The sequence below is a fragment of the Chelonia mydas genome, chromosome 8, assembly GCF_015237465.2.
Source record: "Chelonia mydas isolate rCheMyd1 chromosome 8, rCheMyd1.pri.v2, whole genome shotgun sequence".
Classification (NCBI taxonomy): Eukaryota; Metazoa; Chordata; order Testudines; family Cheloniidae; genus Chelonia; species Chelonia mydas.
The window spans coordinates 97,067,762-97,084,478 of record NC_057854.1 but is presented as its reverse complement, the minus strand read 5'-3'; the positions used below and the strand labels follow the sequence as shown (position 1 = coordinate 97,084,478).

Sequence of the window (16,717 nt, the reverse complement as noted above, 5' to 3'; positions counted from 1 at the left end):
TTTTTTTTTTAAATAGAACTGCCACAAATCTGAGAAATCGTCCCCGGGGAGTCTTCCTGGTAAACATTTTCTCAGCATTTCCGCCTCCCGCCTTCAGGAGGGCCCACACCCGCCTCCAGGGTTTGGTTTTCTCCTTTTCCCTGAGGTCGGAGGCGATTCCCTCACCCACGCGTGCAAACCGCCAGGAAACGATCTATCCATGTGTCTGGCAAAGGATCATCCAAACCCCCTGCTGGAGAGGTGGGGTGGGAAGGGGAGTCCGTTGCCCTTGGGAGGGACCCACTGTTAACAGAGACCACTGGGGCGTGGACGCGGGGGGATTGCCCGGGCTACGCGCTCTCCGACACTCAGCGGCCGGCCTCGCTCTGCCCCTCCCCAGGCAGGCCCCGGAACCTCGCGCTGGGTTTGGGCGCGCTCCTTCGCCCGCCCCGGGTCCACGCGCTCTCCGCCCGCCCCGGGTCCACGCGCTCTCCGCGAACGTTCCGTGGCGTTCCACGTCCCCTCCCTCCGCCCCGCAGCAGGCAGGGCCCAGCGCGCGGCAACGTGAGGCCCCGCGGCTTCGGAAGCTCGCCTCGCCGTCGGCCGCGGAGCCACGTGCGCCCTTCCAGAGCCATCCCCGACCCCCCTGCCCTCCCGCTCACACCAATCTCCCGAAAATGCGTCTGAAAAGCCAGGTAACGCCCCTCCCCCCGCGCCCAATTGGCTCTACGGGTAGCCCGTGCCGCGAGCACCCCGCAACCTACTCCCCTCTGGGTGGGGAGAAAGGGGGGGCATCTGTATTCATCGACTAACGCCCTCCCACGTAGATACTGGGGTGGGGGGATTTTTTAAAAAGAATATTCATTTGGGGGGAGGGTATGTGGTTTGAAAGCCTGTGCAGTTTGAAACCCCCCCCCCTTTTAGGGGAGGAGAATGTGCCAACCCCCCTTCTCCACCCACGCACCCCCACCTTAAAGCTGGCTTCCCACCTCTGCAGGTATCCCTCTTGTGGCTTTAAAAAATAGTTTCTTCAGGAGACTTTCCCCCCTTTCTGGAAGAGGCAGGACAAAGGGAGGGGAAAGCAGAAGGGCTACAGCAGGTGCTCTCTGCTTCTGCCTGCAAAGACTTGTTTGCCAGAACACGGATGAGCTTAAAAAAAAAGGTTCAGGGAACATTTAATTTCATTGCTGGAGCCTCTGGGTTACTTCTTTTTTCTTGTCCCACCATGTTTTGTAGTAGCCCACTTGTTCCAAGAATGTATGTGGAAGAAAATTTTGCTGACAGGATGGTGATCTCAGCCACCCGGTCCATCCATTACCCTTTTTCCATCAGTCAGGAATATCAGTTCAGCCATTTTCTTAATTTAGACTCTGATCTTATAAACTCTTACACAGGAATAATTCCTGTGAGATAAAGTTCTTCAAGTTAAGCCCATTCATGTTTTTTTGGAGGATTCAGACTTGTCTCCAGTCCTTTCTGTTGTTAAGTCTGAAAGATCATTTTCAATGGGAAGATTTTTCTTTTAACTTTGGGTTTAACTTCAAGGGGGACAAGGTGAATAAGGTAGTACCTTTTAGTGGACCAGCTTCTGTTGATGAAAGAGACAAGCTTTTGAGTTTCACAGAGCTTTTTTTCAGGTTTGGGTTCCACCCAAACCAGGATCTGGGCACACCACTATTCACTTACTGACTGTGGAAACTTTGAGTAGAGCTGCACATGATGGCAGAATTCATGTTTGATATCTTAGCAGGGAGCACACATTTCTTATTCCAGTGTTTGTTCATTAAGTTGGTCAGTCCTCACTCTGAGGCCTTATTGAGGTTTCTGCGTTATCTTTCTATATTATATGGAAGACCACATAATATTTCAGACAGGGGTTCTCAAACTGTGGGTTGGGACCCCCAAGTGGGTCACAAGCTCATTTTAATGGGGTTGCCAAGGCTGGTGTTAGCCTTGCTGGGGCCAGGGACCAAAGCCCGAGCCCCACTGCCCAGGGCAAAGGTTACATGCTCTCTGCCCAGGGCAGAAGCCCTTGGGCTTCAGCTTTGCCCTCCCTCCCCTGTGCCTGGGGCGGCAGAGCTCCAGTAGGCTTGGTCTTTGGTCTCCTGTCCTGGGGTCGTATAGTAATTTTTGTTGTCAGAAGGGGGTCAAGTGAGTTTGTAATGAAGTTTGAGAACCGCTGATTTATTACATACTGGGTATTCAATTTTGGGCCAAAATGTAGCCTTTTTGTTTGAAAAGAGGCCAGGGAGAGCAAATTAAGATGTTGGTTTTTGTAAAATTAAAAAATGTTTCCTTCCATTTTTTTAATATTTATGGTTTGTTCCCTTGCATTGTTGGAATCTTAAGTAGGAGAGCACTCTGCTAGTAAATGAGAAAAATAGCATGCAACAGACTCAAAGCAACAATGAAATTGACAGTCTGCTTTTACCGTACAAGCTGAGTGAAATGCAGAACAGCGAAGTAAGCCTAAATAGTGAAAAGTAAATTAGATTTTTAAAGTAGGTAATGTTTGAAGATGTTAGAAAGTTATCACATTTAATTCATTGATAATACTCTGAGGTGTTTCAGGAACAGATAAGGAAAGATAAATCATACCAAAATAATTTGTGACACTTAAAAAAAAAAATCAGTTTGATTGTGAAACTTATTTGCTATTCAGAGGAAAAGCCCTTTGCACAGAAGCAAGCATTTACTCCATGTGCTGTGTAGAAAAACATTGCCTAAATGCAGAATGAGTATCTGGCTTTGGTAGTGGGGAGGTCTTTCCATTCATGAGGAGGTATGAATGCTCCCCTGGATGGTGGTGATGTGGGTGTTTTACACTCGTCGCCAGCCCCAGATTTGGTGTTGGTAGCAAGGAACTGAGCTTATGTACTTCCATTTTTATTTACATTTCAAGGATTCTTGGGGATTCAGTTAACATTTTTTAACCAAATGCTAGAAAGGAAATTTTATAAGTTTATTACTAAGTGCTGGAAGAGCAGTATCTCAAATTTAGAAGCTAGAACCTAAGTAGAATTTCACGTTAAACCTATGGCTACAGAGCTGGTTTAAACAGTATGAGTTTTCATGAGAGCCTGGGTGGGGAGGAAGAAGGTATGTCTGCTCCAAAGGATCTGCCTAACTGGTTTGTAAACCTGGGGGGTGGAGGGGTGTCACCAATCTGATGTCTTTGCAAAGGAACCAAAAATGCTGCTACTGGTCCTGGAACCTCTTTTACTTTGGGAGCGGGGGGAAGGTATACAGAGAACCACCATTGTTTGGGGCTGATAGGGAATTCAAACTTGGAGATGGAAGAGCTATGGCTGATTGTCTCCTGGCTGTTCTGGGAGTAAATAGGACTCTTGATCTGTGTGTGTCATTTGTTGGTTTTGGGGGAGATAACTCATTTGTGTATCCCTCATGAGAAATAAATGCAAAAGGACTGTGGAGGGTAAATAATTCCAAAACAACAAAATGGCAGCTCCGCTCCTATTTTGTATGACCTTTGTGAAGGGTAACTGGCTTCAAAGCCTGATTCTCCCACTCTTCGCAGGAAGGGCCTGAGTATGAACTCTGCAGCCTCGTGAAACCTGTGACATAGTCACTGTTGCTCTTGCTAGCTCAGGGGTCAGATTGTGCTGGTATGTGGCAGCATACTGAACCAAAACTTTTCTGGGGAATCCATCAGCGTCTACTAAATTTAAGATGGTAGTTTTAAAAGTTGTGTTTGGCCCTTGTGGTTGCAGAGATGACTTTCCAGATGAAGACTATAGTAAATCTTCATCTAGATAGAAACAATAGATGGGAGAGACACATCAGCTTTACCAGTTTTGCTCAATGGGGTGCTGATGCTGAAGTCTGAAGATAAAAATGTTGACATTTAAGTTAACTATTTCACTGCTGATCATTTTGGCAGTAGCATCCAGATACTGTGTGTGGAGCTTTCCCTTCTCTCCCTCTGACTTCTGGGGCTATTACAGCTGGCAGTCAAAGGAGGAGGAAATAGCGCTTCATGTCCCCCTTACAGAATAAAGTCCATAGTGTATTTTTCTAAATAATTTTAGATTGTTTCTGCTATTTATTTTTTTCTGTTTGAGTTTCCATCAGTATGAATTATTATACTCTACAAACAATTGGCATGGCGACAGTTTTGAAGAGCAGCAAAGGTATTTTGAATGTGAATGTATCCATGTGGAAATGTGGGTGGGAGAAGTAAAACTCTTTTAATTTTCACAGTTGAAGTCCTGTTAGCTGTGCCTGCCTTTCAATCTTAGGGGAAGTACATTCCCAACAGTAAACCTGTGTGAAACTTTGTCTGCTTTCTAAGCTGTCCTAGCTACCTGGATAATGGTAAAACATCTTGCAGAATTCAGTACCGATAGATGCTGATATCTTCACATCTAATCAGTAGTAAATATGGACCCATTCAGTATGTTAAGGGTATTATAATTATATACATCATAATAGAGTAATCCTGTTCAGCACAGAAGGATGGCTGTATAAAAGGAAGCTAGTCACAAGAAGGCATAATTTTCATGTTATCACATAAAGTTAAACTTACGTGCAATTCTCCTTGGTTCTGCCGTATCTTTAAATGATTTTGCAATGGGAGAAACCCACTTTTAACAAAAAACAAAGAAAAAACCTAAGGATTTAACCAGCAAGCTAGAAAATGATGATTAAAAACTAATACTGACCAAAGAACTTCCTGATTGCTTACAATTAGCCTGTGTCCTTCATAGAACGGATCCAGAATTATTTTTCTTAGAAAGTACTGTATGTACGCCAATGGGTTTTTTAAAATAGCTCTTGCTGATTTTCTCTTACAATTTCTAATTAAAAGTTGAGATGTATTTGATAATTTTGGTCTACCTTTTTAGGCTGTGTTCGGTTTATAAATGCTGCCTTAATACAGCACTGATCTTTCTCTGAGATCTTGCATGGTAGTTTTCCTTTGGGTTTAAAGGAAATGATGATCAGCCTTATACATGTTCTGTTTCCAGGTGCCAGTAAAAGAGACTCTTTGAAAACGATAGCTCAACAAACAGACGTTTAATGTTCTACTATGACCTACTTCAGCTAGTCATAGATTGACTTTAAATTGCTGAGTGCTTAAAACCAGACCAAAATGCTAGTGAGTTTCTCGGGTTTCTTTAGTGGTTTGGTTTTGGGTTTTATTTTTCTTTGGTGGGGAAAGAGGGCTACAGTAGAGGATCTAAACAAATATATTTGTTGTTTGTAACCTGTTTTTTGTCTATTTATTCCCCAAAACCTGTTTGTTGCTGATGTAACATGAAATCAAATAGAACATTTTTTAATCTCTTGAAAGAAGGAATATCATGCTGAAAGTCACTGTATATTATGTAGTATAAAGAGCATTACTTTGAGTCAGGCTTGGTGCCCCATTATCAAAAGGTGACAGTTACAAAATATTACAGTTGCTTATTCACATAATTGATGCAGGTTTGTGAAATTCCAAAAGCGTCTGTAGTCTTGTTGAAAGAATAAATTTATTTTTAAAAGATAAAACGTTTTTAAAAGACCACATCAGTACTTTAGAATTAGAAAAAATAATGATGTGAGCACTTCAGTACCCTGATATCATTTTAAATTTGGCATAAGCTGGTGATTTGGGGGTTGTGACTGTTCATTTTCAGATTTGTTCTGTTTTAGTACACTACCTTGACACTGAAAAGAAAAAGGCAAAATAAACAAAAACTATATTTTGCACTCTTGTTTTCTCTCTGCTGATTATGTAGCAACAGTAGTTAATTAACAGTATTATTCTCAGAGCTGTGCTGACATTATTGCCAGTATACTAGAAGGGAAGCAAAAAGGCCATATACATTCTGCGTTCAATTAAAAGGGTGAAAAATATTTATGTTTGCCAAGTTAAAAGGGAGAAAATAGAGATTAGACCATAGGACTAACAGTCAGGATTCTTGGGTTCTATTCCTGGCTTTTTCCCAGATTCTCTTCAGGAGCTTGAACAAGTCGCTTAAGACTGTTCTACACTTAAGTTTTACTTGCATCGCTATGTCAGTTAGGGGCGTGATTTTTTTTTTCTTTGTTTAAGGTGGTGGATTTGATTTAAATCACTAGTCAGGAAGACTCAATTTAATCATGGTTTTCTACATAAAAGTACATTCTTGTTAGTTGTTATAACCTTAGAAGGTACACACTATACATTTTTAAACAGTGATTTATTCTGAAAACTTTTCAGATCAGTTTTACAGCTATATCAGAAAATGAATGATTGTTTGGTTATTTCATTTACCAAAGGTAATTGAAGCAGATAGTTCACCTCCCAGTGACTTCATAAATATCTCCAACAGATTAATCATTAATATTTGGAGGATTTTCTTGCCATGCTGTATTAGGAGGAGAACATCACCAGACAGATGTTTAAATTGTTTTAGTTAAATAAAACAACAATGTTAAGTATTCTGGATTTTTTTCTTCAACAGCAAACATATAATAATATAACAAAACAAGCATATGTCCCTCACTTCTCACATTTATTTCCAGACTTCTTCTCCTTGTCCAGATCTGTTCCACCACCAACAATCTTCTATTCATTTAAATTTTTGAAACTTTGAACTTTTAGAGAGAGGTAAGGGATTGACTCTGTGTACACAAATTTGCAGAGGGACAATAGAGTTGAGGTCTGTTATTTCTCACCTCTATATATTAATTTATTTAAAAACATTTTTGCTGTTAACAAGCATGTTACTTCTGGAGAGACACATCCACAGTTTGAGACCTGCAAAACTAAACATCTCTGATGGTATCTTCTAGACTGAGCACTGAGTCATATTGGGTAGATAGAAAGATTAACCTAAATGATCTATACAGAAGGGCCCTGGAACCCCATAAGATTGGGTCCCTAATCCATGAACTATTGGAACTCATTTACAAAACTTTTCTTAAACATTACATGAATATATTGTCTCATACTCTAGAATTGGAATTTATAATCCTTATTCCATGATGAGATATCTTTGAGCTATAATGTATCTTAATTAAACTATCTTTAGATAGGTTTTTTCCTCAAAAACCTTTTTATCAAAACAATCATTGATTTTTATCTGCCCTGTTTTTTAACCAACATAGCTATGCCAATGGAAGCCCACATGTAGATGCGGTTATACTGGTATAAACTCTATTGGTATGAGTGCTTTTTAACTGCATCCACACAAGAGGTTTGTTGTTATAGCTAACTGATGACTAAACCAGGAAAACACTCAGTGCTGATAAAGCCTTAAGGGGGCCTGATGTTTGTAAAGCTTGATTCAATTGATGTGATTTTAGGGTGGGACTTTCAAAGGAGCCTAAGGGGATCAGACCACCAATTCCCATTAACCCTCGTATGCCCCACTGAACATCTCTTAGTACTTATGTATCTGATTTGATGGTTCCTTCAGGTACTTGGGGCTTGTCTACACTGACAATTTACAGCGCTGCAACTGTCTCGCTCAGGGGTGTGAAAAAACACCCCCCTGAGCACAGCAAGTTTCAGCGCTGTAAAGCGCCAGTGTAAACAATGCACCAGCACTGGGAGCCGTACCTTTCGTTGAGGTGGGAGAGGCACTGTGCCGTGACCACACAAGCCACGTTAAAGCGCTGCCAGTGTAGACTAGCCCTTAGACTTGTGTAATTTTCTGATCCTCTGTGTCCCAGTTGAGTTGTTTATAAGATGCAGAACTCTTGCCTGTGGAGTGTTTGAGAACACTGGATGAAAGGCCCTAGATAACTGAAAAGTGATATTATTATGACATGCTCCAAGACCCCTCTTCATTTCTTCCATAATACAGTTAGCCTAATGGTAGCAAAAAGCACCCTCTGGATATACACAGACAGAAATAAATTCAAGTTTGTGGCCCTTCACGGGTTCTCAAAGACCTTGCTGAGAGTAAGTGTATTTCGCTGGTTGGTCAGGAGAGGCCTAAATCTTGGTACAAGGAGAGTCCATGCCATACTTTCCTAATTTGCTCTGTTGCGAGGAAGCTCAAGGCTAGTGAATTTGGAAGAGATAGTGCCAAAACCTTTGGAGTAATTTGATTGGTGGTGCCTCTTTGATCATATGAGATCAGTGAATGACCTTGCAGCTGCAGAGATTTTTTTTTTTTTAAAAAAAAGTATTTTTCAAGTTAGTAATGTTCTGAATGCTCCTCTTACACAGGTCATCTGGGTTCAGAGCATTATTCTAAAGTTGCAGGATTTTGTAATATTATATGCAGGTAACCTTTAAAACATGGGTTTATGGAGAGGTGAAATAGTATTTCTGTCAGTGTCTTGTATAACACTGCCAAAGGGTGAGTGAGAAGTTCAGCAGCAATAAATCCTGCCTATGTAGAGTGAGACTTCATGCCGTGCTAGAGAGCTCCAGTCCATCAGCTAGACTTCACAGGCAATGGAAATTGCCTTTATTCTTTTAAATGACTCGACATCTCTTCTTTCTCCAATCCGTCCTATTTTCCCACCATCGTATGCTGACTCAACAGTAAAGCTATGTGTAGTTACACGCCACAGTGAAATGCACGCTGTGTCCACATGGTGGTGTGTAGCTGTGTGTGTCAGTGAAAGGCTCTGGCAGAGGAGAGACAGCAGGGAAAGGCTTCAGCCTCTCACTGGTTGGAGCCTTTCCATTCTGCCAGAGTTTCTCTGCAGCAGGGAGCTGGCAGAGCCTTTCCACACTGCCTCCCCTCCTCCAGAGCCTTTCTTCGCTGCTGGAGTCTTCCTGCGATGGATAAAGGCTCCTGCAGCAGGACACTACACTGTTAAAAATAGCAGTGTTGATTGCGAGGCACAACTTGGGCAAAAAGAGAGCTGTGTAGCCCACGACCTTTGGGCATTACTTTACTCTCCTAAGCTGTGCCTCACTGTCTGCACTGCTGGTGGGCTACACAAATATGTATGCTACATACTGCCGAAAGAAGCATACAGTATAGATGCACCTTAACTCTCAGGCCAGCCAGGTTTCCACTTCATCAGCAGGACTTTAAAGGGAGAGAACTTGCTGTCCGTCCACATTTCCCACAGCTGGCAGGGTGACTGTAGGGGTGAGAAACTCACTGCCTGGCCCAGATATCTTCTTCTGATAGCAGAAGGGAAGGAAGCTAATAGCCAGGCTTCCCTCCTCTATTCTTCCCCACCCCCCTTTTATGCTCTGACCTTGTATGCTGTGACAGCATAGAACACACCCCGCCACTCCCCTTACACAGATGGTCTAGTTAATGAGTAAATTTCTGAAGGAAGTAGAGATGTGAATCAGGGTGATTAACATAACATCCATTGCTACATTTAAAAATCAGATCAAAAAGTAAATGCAGGAGCTCTGTGTAGGATGATTTATGGGTCTTTTTTAAAAAAAATTCTATCGAGACTTTTAGATGGTCTCTTCCCCTCCCCACCAAGTGTTGGGGCTGGGGAGGGGGGTTTCAAGATAGGCTAGATAAAAAATTAAATGTTAATCATCCACTAAATGCTTTCAGAGATTAATTAAGGGTGTACAGATTATTGTCCTCCTACCATCCATGTTCTCTAAAATCAAGTTTCTTCACCTCCTGTCCTCGGTGAAAGGCTCTTTTTCCTGTCTGCGCAGTTATGCCTTTCACTTTTTAAGCTTCTCTTATTGGTTTTATATGATTCCCTCCTCCCTATCCATTCTGTTGATACTCTTATTTACAGTCACATCATCCAGCAAGATGAAGGGAAGTTTGAAACCCTTTCCTGTAAAGCTTTTCACAGGGACAGAGTAATCCTGCCTGCAGACTCTGGTTTCTTTCCTGTTGAAATTTCAGACACTCATTTAAGAGAGGAAATGGTTTTCCTCTGTGTTTTAGAACCTGTTCTTCTGTTGAGGACACACTGAGGTACAGGCTAGACATTAGGAAGGAACTTGAAATATTGGGCCCAATCCTCAGTTAGAATTTCACAGTGAAAGTCCAGGTGATGTGCAAAGGTGGCTTTCACACTAATTTACATTCCCCTGATTCTCCTGCTGCTCTGTGTAGGCTGTTTCTTCTGCAGCCTCTTCCCACTGAAGCCTCCTCTCTCTGTCCATTTCAACCCAACATAAGAGAGCCAAAAATGCAGTTTAGGATGAGTGTGCCATTGGGGATGTCAGAATCATAGAAGAGTAGGGTTGAAAGAGACCTCAGGAGGAAAGACCTCAAAGCAGGACCAACACCAACTAAATCATCCCAGCCAGGGCGTTGTCAAGACTGGCCTTAAAAACCTCTAAAGATTGAGATTCCACCATCTCCCTAGGTAACCCATTCCAGAGCTTCACCACCTTCCTAGTGAAATAGTGTTTCCTAATATCCAACCTAGACCTCCCCCACTGCAACTTGAGACCATTGCTCCTTGTTCTGTCATCTGCTACCATTGAGAACAGCTGAGCACCATCCTCTTTGGAACCCCCCTTCAGGTAGTTGAGGGCTGCTATCAAATCCCACCTCACTCTTCTCTTCTGCAGACTAAACAAGCCCAGTTCCCTCAGCCTCTCCGCATAAGTGATGTGCCCCAGCCCCTTAATAATTTTTGTTGCCCTCCACTGGGCTCTCTCCAATTTGTGGAGGCCCAAAACTGGACACGATACTCCAGATGTGGCCTCACCAGTGCCGAATAGAGGGAAATAATCACTTCCCTCGATCTTCTGGCAGTGCTTCTACTAATGCAGCCCAATATGCCGTTCGCCTTCTTGCCAACAAGGACACACTGCTGACTCATATCCAACTTCTCATCCACTGTAATCCCCGGGGCCTTTTCTGCAGAATTGCTGCATAGCCAGTCGGTCCCCAGCCTGTAGCAGTGCATGGGATCCTTCTGTCCTAAGTGCAGGACTCTGCACTTGTCCTTGTTGAACCTCATCAGATTTCTTTTGGCCCAGTCCTCCAATTTGTCTAGGTCACTCTGGACCCTATCGCTACTCTCCAGCATATCTACCTCTCCCGCATCTTAGTGTCATCTGCAAACTTGCTGAGGGTGCAATCCACACCATCATCCAGATCATTAATAAAGGCAGGTTTCAGAGTAACAGCCGTGTTAGTCTGTATTCGCAAAAAGAAAAGGAGTACTCGTGGCACCTTAGAGACTAACCAATTTATCTGAGCATAAGCTTTCGTGAGCTACAGCTCACTTCATCGGATGCATACTGTGGAAAGTACACAAGATCTTTTTATACACACAAAGCATGAAAAAATGGGTGTTTACCACTACAAAAGGTTTTCTCTCCCCCCACCCCACTCTCCGGCTGGTAATAGCTTATCTAAAGTGATCACTCTCCTTACAATGTGTATGATAATCAAGTTGGGCCATTTCCAGCACAGATCCAGGTTCTCTCCCCCCTCCCCCCCCCCCCCACAAACCCACTCTCCTGCAACAGGAGAGTGGGTTTGTGTGTGTGGGGGGGGGAGGGAGAGAAAACCTGGATCTGTGCTGGAAATGGCCCAACTTGATTATCATACACATTGTAAGGAGAGTGATCACTTTAGATAAGCTATTACCAGCCGGAGAGTGGGGTGGGGGGAGAGAAAACCTTTTGTAGTGGTAAACACCCATTTTTTCATGCTTTGTGTGTATAAAAAGATCTTGTGTACTTTCCACAGTATGCATCCGATGAAGTGAGCTGTAGCTCACGAAAGCTTATGCTCAGATAAATTGGTTAGTCTCTAAGGTGCCACGAGTACTCCTTTTCTTTTATCATTAATAAAGATGTTGAACAAAACTGGCAAGAATACTGTGGAAGACTATATTAAAAGCTTTGCTAAAGTCAAGATATATCACGTCCACTGCTTTCCCCACATCCACAGAGCCAGTTATCTCATCATGGAAGGCAGTCAGCTTGGTCAGGTATGACTTGCCCTTGGTGAATCCATGTTGACTGTTCCTGATCACCTTCCTCTCCTCCAAGTGCTTCAAAATGGTTTCCTTGAGGACCTGCTCCATGCTTTTTCCGGGGGCTGAGGTGAGGCTGACCAGTCTGTAGTTCTCTGGGTTCTCCTTCCCTTTTTTAAAAGATGGGCACTATATTTGCCTTTTTCCAATTGTCCGGGACCTCCCCTGATCACCACGAGTTTTCAGAGATAATGGCCAATGGCTCTGCAATCACATCCACTTCCCATTCTCCTCTCTGGCACCCCTCTTCCTCTGTTAAATCTGCAGTGGGGATCATGTGTGGCATGAGCCCTCTCGTTAGCTCTGCAGCACTGGAGGATGACCCTTATGGTGGGCTGGTTTTGGGGGGCAGATTATTCCTGTGTTGGTGGGCAAAGTAGATATGCTCGGGAAAGCGGCCTCTTGAACACTCACAATCTTTCCATAAAAGCAATCTCTTATTTCATTGTATTTGAGGATGTGAAGGGGTTCTGCGGTTTTATCAAGGGCTTTAACTAAATGGATTAAGGGTTGATGGTGTTTTTAGAGATTATTCCGTCAGGGTAATGTGAGCTTCTTGGGCAGAAGGAAGAGGCACACACTTTGGAAACTTTCACACTTCCATTTTCAGTACATAGGTCCATATTTAAAAAAAAATGCTTGAATTTAGACTCCTAAATAAGTGGCATGATTTTCGAAGTGTTGAGTCCTCAGTAGTCCCCAGCAATGTCAGTGGAAATTATTGGTTAATATTTTCATCGCATTTTACATTTATATGATGCCTTTAATCCAAAAGGTCCCAAACCACTTCACAGACTGAAATTTCCATGTTAGCTGCTAAAGCACACTGTTGTATAGTGCATAGTCATACTGCTTGACACTGTAGGACAGAAGGTAAAAGATACCCTATGCAGTTTCAATTTCAGGGAAGAACTGAGGGGGAAGAGAATAAGTACATTCATTGGAATTTTGCTGGGGCACCAACACTGAAAGTTTTTCTCTGTGAAAAGTGCTGTAGGATAATTTCTCCCGTTAAGACAGCCCTATGCTTATGGAAATTTTAAAAACAGGCTAACATCTCCTCTTAATATTAAAGGTTTTTTTAAAATATGAATTTTCTTTTACTTGGTAGGCCAACAGCTGTTACTGGCTCTCCCATGAAACACATTTTAAAAAGTGTATTTTCACCTCATGCACTGTAATATTTTTAGGTTCCATTGCACATCTTTGGAACAATGTTAAAAATAGAGCTCTTCTAGTTTGTTAGGTGAGTGTTCAATAAGGGATCTTTAAAAATGTCAGAAGTACAATTAAGCTTTATCTGAACAGATCAGAGTATGTCTAGGCACAAGTTCCAAAGCATCCAGTGATACTATTAAAAGAAAGATTGCTTGTTGTTGCATTGGGGAATCCCTATAAAACTTTAGGAAAATTGCCAGAAAGAATATAAATGCATTCCAGCAATGGAATGAGAGATGCTTAACCTATCCAACCACTAGCCACCGCCTTCCAGTTTTTCAGCGTAGCTATTTTGATATGATTGTTGCCTTGGACAGTCATAAGTTATAGTGGAACTAATTTATATTTGGGGCTCCTGCTGTTCTGCAGCTGTGGAATTTGCTGAGAATTGTGTTCCAGAATCCAAGCTGCTCATTTTAAAACAAAATCATGATTGTGAGGGAAGCTTTGATAATAAGCCACACAGCCTCGTTTTTGAAAAGGTGGGAAAGCAGCTTGCATCCTTCAAGACAAACCCAGCTATTACTAGAGCTGCTCCGTAGAGATCAACCTAAACCATCTAGATTTTTCTTTGAGGATGCAATACAAGGCAGCACTGAAGGGCCTTAGCCTTGCCTTCAATTCTTTCTTCCTTCTACTAGCTGTCACTTCCATGGATCCAAGACCTTAAGAGGAACATAAATTGTTATAACTAACAGTTGAGAGAGATGAGGACAATATTAGACCTTGTTCTCTTGGTAATCCACTTTCTTTTCGTTGCTGTCGTGGAGGCTGTTGACATATAGAATATCATTAAGACAGGCAAGGCTTGCCATTTCCTGCTGTTTGCCTCCCTGGTCTGGAGATTTTTGGTTCCAAACTTCATTTAAAGGTTTGCTTTCTTCAAGGAGGTGCCCCTCAATGTGACCTAGATCACACACTTCACATGGTAAATACCAGGGCTTCAGTCCCATTTGAGAACCAGAGAAGCCTAGAATATTCTGGAGCAAGAGCTCCTAGTACATGCTTTCCTTGGTAGGTCCCCAGGCAAATTCCATCCTAAGCTCTTCAGATTTTGTTACCTCAAGCAATGTTTACATTCCATCAAATGCTATAAATGCTCCACCAGATCTAGGACAGCTTCTGAAAGAGAGGTCTTTTTCTCTCTGGAGAAGAGGCCCCTTACTCCTGAATGAGCAGGAGGTCTCCTCTGCTTGGTGGATGTGATTATTGCCCTTTATTCGGGACTGTTGAGGCCACATCTGGAGTGTTGCGTCCAGTTTTGGACCCCCCCCACTACAGAAAGGATGTCGACAAATTGGAGAGAGTCCAGCGGAGGGCAGTGAAAATGATTAGGGGGCTGGGGCAAATGACTTATGAGGAAAGGCTGAGGGAACTGGGCTTGTTTAGTCTGCAGAAGAGAAGAGTGAGGTGGGATTTGATAGCAGCCTTCAACTACCTGAAGAGGGGTTCCAAAGAGGATGGAGCTCGGCTGTTCTCAGTGGTAGCAGATGACAGAACAAGAAGCAATGGTCTCAAGTTGCAGTGGAGGAGGTCTACATTGGATATTAGGAAAAACTGTTTCACTAGAAGGGTGGTGAAGCACTGGAATGGGTTACCTAGAGAGGTGGTGGAATCTCCATCCTTAGAGGTTTTTAAGGCCTTGACAAAGCCCTGGCTGGGATGATTAGTTAGTGTTGGTCCTGTTTTGAGCAGGGGGTTGGACTAGATGACCTCCTGAAGTTTCTTCCAACCATAATCTTCTATGATGCTGTCCATCATAGGCCAAGACTACTGTACGTAATCTGGTCCTTCCTGTCCTCTGAAAAGGCAATACCTTCTCTCACCTTGGAGCACTTGCTTACCCACTTAAGGAGGAAAGAGCAATTTACCATCTCTGTTTCAAGGTTTCCAAAAAGATAATGAAAGTGGGGGAAAGCACAATACCAGGGCTTAACTTCAAGTGCTTAAATCAACTCACCCAGTACAAGATGGAGGCCCTCCAATCAATGTGAGTAGTCATAGAACTGGTGGAATGTCTTATGTTGTTAGACTGGAAGACTTGTACCCTTCACATATGGATCTTGAAAGTTCACTAGAAGTACCTGGGATTTGCCATAATTTGCCATCTCTCTGTTTTGTTTCCTGTGAAAATCTCAATCATGCTGCCGCATTTATGTAATCTGATCTGTGAAAAACTGGGGGAGGGAGATATGGTTAGTTCACAGGAGTAGGAGTATCTGACTCCTGAATTCTAATCTAGCCTGTGACACTGATCTTCTGCAACCTGGGACAACTCTCTCAATCTCACCACTATTTTTGTCCATCTGTAAATTGTACATAATCCACCCAATGCCCTTTATTATTTAATTGATACTTGTAGAGTGCTTTTCAATAAGATTGGTGCACATTGAGGCACAGTGTAAAGCTTACTTGTGCAATTAGGCCATTTATAAACTTTATTTTTTCACTACTGTAGAATGACTTGCATTCTTTTTTAGGGTACACAGTGATGATTTTTTTTTTTAATTGAGTCAATGATGGGGTTGACCCAGATGTGGTTGTGAGCCGTTCTTTAATACACAATTATAAGATTTCATGACAGTAGACACAAAATATATTAATATAAATAAAACATGCTATATAAGTACTAAGCATTATTAATTTTCCAGGATATTCATAGTTATATAGTTCCTGAGGCATATTATCCTCCTTATTATTCTGTTCTGTGTCTTTTCCAGTATCCTTCCTGTACTGAAGATGTGGCCTTGCCAGCCATTTGCACACTGCATGACAATCTCTTCTGATTTCTGTTTAGTCCCTCTGTTCTGATGTATTCTGGTATCCTGCTGCTGGACATCCTGTTTCTTTCCTTCCAGCATTTTCCATTGGAATATTTTCTTGATCACAAAAAGAAAAGGAGTACTTGTGGCACCTTAGAGACTAACCAATTTATTTGAGCATGAGCTTTCGTGAGCTACAGCTCACTTCATCGGATGCATACTGTGGAAATTGCAGAATATCATTATTATATACACAGACACCATGAAACAATACCTCCTCCCACCCCACTCTCCTGCTGGTAATAGCTTATCTAAAGTGATCATCAAGATGGGCCATTTCCAGCACAAATCCAGGTTTTCTCACCCTCCACTCCCCCACAGACAAACTCACTCTGTTGCTGGTAATAGCCCATCAAAAGTGACCACTCTCTTCACAATGTGTATGATAATCAAGGTGGGCCATTTCCTGCAGAAATCCAGGTTCTCTCACCCCCTCACCCCCCTCCAAAAATCACAGTGTTACATCTTGTAAACAAAAGGACATTAGTCCCCATTTTCAGTCTTCAGCTCTCTCCTCATTACTAAGATTTCTTGATTTAGTTATTCTATAGTACTACTTTATCACTTTAGGTCAGCTGACATTTCCATTCTTGTTCTGAGCCCAAAGATGAATTTTTGGGGAAAGTATAGGCCAGATCTCTTAAGCTGCTGTTGAGTTTGGTAAGTTTGGGGCAGAGGGACTTTTCACACTTCAAGAAAACGATTTGCTCAGACAAGAACAGATTAAAAATGACTGAACTTTGCATGTGAATCTTTCTAGTAGTCTAGATTTCTTTGATAACTAGTTCATTTCGTTATTTACAAGCAGATAC

General features: G+C 42.5%; 1 protein-coding gene across 1 annotated transcript in view; it reads left to right on the top strand.

The window, feature by feature from the left end:
• The first annotated feature begins 515 nt into the window (after window positions 1–515).
• ELAVL4 (ELAV like RNA binding protein 4) overlaps window positions 516–16,717 on the top strand; it is a 102,513-nt gene continuing 86,311 nt past the window's right edge. The window contains exon 1 of the mRNA XM_037907501.2: window positions 516–674. Coding sequence (XP_037763429.1) covers window positions 657–674 — 18 coding nt within the window. The 5' untranslated portion in view covers window positions 516–656. The remainder of the gene's footprint in view (window positions 675–16,717) is intronic.